At 36.3% G+C, this 5,655-nt stretch overlaps 1 protein-coding gene across 1 annotated transcript; it reads left to right on the plus strand.

Annotated features, from left to right (window-relative positions):
• Positions 1 to 549: 549 nt before the first annotated feature.
• Positions 550 to 4,962, plus strand: LOC129221022 (dentin sialophosphoprotein-like). Its single transcript, XM_054855458.1, has 2 exons — positions 550 to 937; positions 3,695 to 4,962. The coding sequence occupies exons 1-2, from the start codon at positions 550 to 552 to the stop codon at positions 4,960 to 4,962; spliced, it is 1,656 nt and encodes a 551-aa protein (XP_054711433.1).
• The last annotated feature ends 693 nt before the right edge of the window (positions 4,963 to 5,655 follow it).

Genomic DNA, 5,655 nt, shown 5'->3' on the forward strand with positions numbered 1-5,655 from the left:
ATACGGAGGAATTTTTTTGTTTCATTTTTTAGCAAAAAAAAAAATTTGTGTTATATATATATATATATATATATATATATATATATATATATATATATATATATATATATATATATATATATATATATATATATATATATATATATATATATATATATATATATATATATATATATATATATATATATATATATATCTGTATCAATTCTCAGAACTAATTCTTTGAGAAAATGTTTAAGCTTATACCAGCAGTTACTCGAAATAAAATGAAAAGTGTTCAAAATTTTTGATGAAAATTGTTACCTATTGTCCTCAATTAATATTTGAAAACAGCCGAAACTAATTCATAATCGCACAGCTTACATCTGATTTAAGTATCAAAGATTAATTTCTATTATAATTGCAACAAATGTTGATTGTGCAACTAATTTTATAAAAATTGATAAATACTTTTCGTTTTATTTAGCTTCAAGACAAGGATCTAATGGAAACAATAATAATCCAAGCGGCCTTCAACAGGGATATGTACCTCCCCTTGTCGGTCAACGCATGGCGGATATACTTTGGCGGGAAGCGATACAAGCGACTATAGCTCGGCAAGATGCCGCTGCACAAGCAGCTCAAAGTCAAAATAACGGCCAACAAAATGGAGGTGACAACGATCACGGTCAAAGCTCTGGTAATGATTATCCACAAGGAAATGGGAACTCGCAGCAGAGTGAATACCAGTACAGCGGTCAAGCCTACAGTAGCGATGAAGATAGTGGTAATGCTGATTATGGCAGCAATGGAGATAGTGGTAATGCTGATTATAGTAGCAATGGAGATAGTGGCATTGCTGATTATAGTAGCAATGGTGATGCGAGTGAAGCTGAAGGAAGTTCCTCCGATTCCTCTCCATCAGAAAGTTCAGTAACTTCTGCCAGTCATGCAAACGGTAAGTCAGTCTGACGGTGTGGGATTTTCATTTTTCATTTCATACCATGATTGCATTAATGATAAAGTCTTCTTTGTTTTATGTCATGTTATTTTCTAATTACTTAGACTTTCTGAACTTCATGGTTTCTGGACTCTATCCGAAAATATAATTTTCTCTCAAGTCCCCATTCTCAAGGGAAAAAGTCTTTGAATGTTCGATGAAATGTTTCTCAATATTATTCGTTTTAGATCACTTATTCACATCGTTGATTTTATCTTTAAGTACAACCTCTCTCTCTCTCTCTCTACCCTATCTCTCTATACTCTCTCTCTCTACCCCCTCTCTCTCTATCCTCCCTCTCTCTACCCTCTCTATCTCCACTCTCTCTCTCTCTACCCTCTCTCTCTCCATTCTCTCTCTCTCTACCCTCTCTCTCTCCACTCTCTCTCTACCCTCTCTCTCTCTCTCTCTAGCCCCTCTCTCTCTCTCTCTAGCCCCTCTCTCTCTAGCCCCTCTCTCTCTCTAGTCTCTCTCTCTCTCTAGTCTCTCTCTCTCTCTCTAGTCTCTCTCTCTCTCTCTAGTCTCTCTCTCTCTCTAGTCTCTCTCTCTCTCTATCCCCTCTGTCTCTAGTCTCTCTCTCTCTCTCTCTCTCTCTCTAGCCCCTCTGTCTCTAGTCTCTCTCTCTTTCTCTCTAGTCCCTCTGTCTCTAGTCTCTATCTCCTTCTATCTTCTCTCCCTCTGTCCTCTCTCTCTCTCTCTAGTCTCTATCTCCTTCTATCTTCTCTCCCTCAGTTCTTTCTCTCTCTCTCTAGTCTCTATCTCCTTCTATCTTCTCTCCCTCTGTCCTCTCTCTCTCTCTCTCTCGCTATCTCTCCAGTCTGTCTCTCCCTCTCCAGCCTCTCTCTCTCTCTAGCCTGTGCCTTTCTCCAACTTCTCTCTATCTCTTTCTAGCCTGCCTCTCTCTCTCTCTTTTAGCATAGGGTAGACCGACCAGTGAATAGGTAGGCTTAAGCGAAATTTAATTTTCAAAAAAACAAAACATCGTTAAAAACTGTAGCTTTGGCAAATGAGACTAAAAATACTTTAGCTGATATATTTTATTAGTGCTTTTGAAAATTTGAGAGAACTTTTATGGTTATAAATTATGTGCTTCAGAAGGTTGAAATGAAAAAAAGGGCGCCAACTTAGTGAATGAATGACTCTGCTTAAAGACACACCCAGCTTCATAAGTTGTTTTTAGTAACCTTTCACATGACAAGTAAAAACTAGTTGAAACCCGTTACTTCGCATTTGTAGGCCTGCTACTGAAGAAAATATAAGACCACTAAACTTTAAAGAACAACTTTTTCGCATCATCATCAGCAAGCAATGATAACTTTGAGAATATCTTCTATACGTTACCTAGTCTTTACTCACCAGCAGTTTAGTTTCCAAAAGTTTAGTTTAGTTTTGGCACACTAATCCATTGGCGCGCTGAATGTTTACGAATTGTTTTTTTAAAAAAAGGTATCCATTAAACAGTAATATTAATTGAAATCATGATGAGATTTTTGAATGAAGACTTTTCTGAAGCAAACATGAAATTCATTAGCATTATTGCGCTATAATATCGTTATCTAATGCAAACATATTGCGCTTAGCGCTGATGGCATCATTGAATGGCATTTTATCACTTGGGATGTCATGGGCAGAAGCGTAAAAAATGAAATTGAATCTGCGCACAGATTGAAATGTTTTTTTAAATACTAAACTTTATCAAATAATTTAAAGCACGGTTAAAACCTATGTTTCTAAGCATGCGCTTTCAGAAAAAATAGTTTTAAAATTTCGGAAACAACCCAATTGTTAGTTTAATCAAACCAAAAATCGAATCTTAGGCATATTTATAGTTCCGTTCTTCGCAATCATAATCTAAAATTATTATTCAAATAAATATAATTTCTTTAAGTCTACCAATTTGATTGGAATAAACGGGAGATCCTGATAAACGGAGGTCGGATAAACAAGGTTCTTCTGTATTTTGTAGCAACAAACCAAATAAGTTTCAGTCAATGCAGTGAAATTTGTCAATTCAACATTATCAACTTTTACTTTATAAGTCTATGTTATTCAATGGTAGCATAACTTCTGTTCGCCAGACCTGCCACGATGCTATTTCTTTAATACACGAAGACCTATAATATTTTACGAAATAAGCAGATAATACAGATAAGTAGAAAATTTCTTTCGTGAAGAAAGTAGTTTTGAGAGTAAATAAATAGTAAAACAGTTATTTGCAAATTCTTTATATTGGGACTATAACTATAAAATACAGAAAATCATTATTAACAGGAAGTTATGCAGAACACTGCGCGTTTCATAATTCATTGATGCGCAATAGCTGTGCGTTTGCTTTTGAATTCACCAATCTTTTCAGTTACTCGACATTTGATTGACTGAATTTTGTAATGATTTCTTTTTTTTTCCTGGTAAACTCCAGTAACATATGAATGTTTTTTTTTTTTTTTTTCAATTTAATGTGAACAAAAATTTTATGAAGCACTTCTACGCTCACAACTATTGCTTCGTAATTTGTTAAATATTTTGCTTTTTGAAGCAAATTTCAATCAGGTATGAGAGCAACTAATTGCGAAAACTTTATGAAATATCAATTATTTATTAGATAAAGACATGAAAATAAATATCATACTATATTTCTGATTGAATCGTAATTTATGAGTGATAATTTTTTATTAGTAATAATTAAAGTTTTTTGATAAACTTCGTTTTTTGCAGGGTCAAAGGCAAAATCAAATAGCAAGGCGAAATCAAACAGCAAGCCAAAAAAACCTCACAATAACCGAAATGGACGAAAGCATTCCCATGCAAATCATAAGAAAAAAAATCACTCAAACCACAAGAAGAAACTCCACAAGAATCATAGAAATTCGGGTAGTTCAAAACCAAAACACGGAAATAAGAAAAAGAAATCTACTTCCGAGCCTAATCCTTCTACAGCCTTGTTCAATACCACAACTATACCTGAATATATAATGGCAATGACTACTAATGTTCCAAAAGCTGAGACTTCCAGAAGTACTGATTTAGGTGGAAGTGAAACACAAGGAGGTATAAGTACTACCCAGAGCCCTGAAATCTCGTCAGACGCAAGTGAGGGTACTACACAACGAGCAGAAAGTTCAGCACAAGAATCTGGAACAACAGACGTGTTACAAACTACAAGTCAACCGGCTGAAGCAAGTGGAGGTACCACAAAAGCTGAAATTACCACTCAAGTGACTGAAGATGCTGTAAACGGCAAAACATCACAATCTAACTCTGATGAAGGCACTACTGATGAGTCAGATAATAGAGATGATTCATCATCCACAATTCAAAGTGATAATAATGGCAACGATAAAACAAGTATGAAACCATCCTTTAATGATCAAAGCATTTCCACTACAGTACCTGATGATCTTAATGTTTCAAATATAGAATCCAAAACCACTCCAAAAATTTCAAAAAATGACCAAAAAACGGGAAGTACTCAACGACCGAAGAAAAAACACCCTAAAAGAAACAAACCATCGAAACCTAAGCGTAAAAACAATCATAAAGGAAGTGGGACTAAAAGAGGGAAAACGGGCTCAAATAGATCAAGTAATGACAGCCACAACTCTACTCAAAGTACCTCAACTTCGGAAGAAAACAATCAACCACCAGCTGAAAGCAGTTCTTCTTCCTCTGAAAACAGCTCTTCTTCAACCAAAAACGAGCAACTCTCAACTGAAAGCACTGTAGCTGCAAGCGAAAACGAACAACAATCGACTGAAAAAAGCTTAACTTCCAGTGAAAGCAGTGACCAACCAGAATCTACCACTCCAAGCAATCTAGCTGGAGGCAGTATAACTAGCGTGAGTACACCTCCTAATGACCAAAGCTCTTCAACAGTATCACCTGAGACTAGTGATACTTCAAGCACAGAATCAAACACCACTCCAAAACGTTCGAGTAACGGTCCAAAAAAGGGGGAGCAGTCAACGACCATCCAAGAAATCTAAAGCAAAAAGTCGATCAAGATCCAGTGCAAACAGAATAAATAATAGAGGAAGTGGAAAAAACCGAAATAGATCACAGTCAAGTACTGCTAAAAATGAAGATCTAAGTTCTACTCCAGGTATCTCAACTACGGAAGAAAACAATCAATCGCCAGCTGAAAGCAGCTCTTCTTCCTCTGGAAACAGCTCTTCTTCAACCAAAAACGAGCAACTCTCAACTGAAAGCACTGTAGCTTCAAGCGAAAACGAACAACAATCGACTGAAAACAGCTTAACTTCCAGTAAAAACAGTGACCAACCAGAATCTACCACTTCAAGCGATCTAGCTGGAGGCAGTATAACTAGCGTGAGTACACCTCCTAATGACCAAAGCTCTACAACAGTATCACCTGTGACTAGTGATACTTCAAGCACAGGATCAAACACCACTCCAAAACGTTCGAGTGACGATTCAAAAAAGGGGAGCAGTCAACGACCATCCAAGAAACCTTCATCAAGAAGCCGGTCAAGAGCCAGTACGAGCAGAAAAAATAATAGAGGAAGTGGAAAAAAACGAAATAGATCACAGTCAAGCACTGCTAAAAATGAAGATCTAAGTTCTACTCCAAGTATCTCAACTACGGAAGAAAACAATCAATCACCAGCTGAAAGCAGTTCTTCTTCCTCTGAAAACAGCTCTTCTTTAACCAAAAACGA

Source organism: Uloborus diversus, chromosome 4 (genome assembly GCF_026930045.1).
Source record: "Uloborus diversus isolate 005 chromosome 4, Udiv.v.3.1, whole genome shotgun sequence".
NCBI classification, from domain to species: Eukaryota; Metazoa; Arthropoda; class Arachnida; order Araneae; family Uloboridae; genus Uloborus; species Uloborus diversus.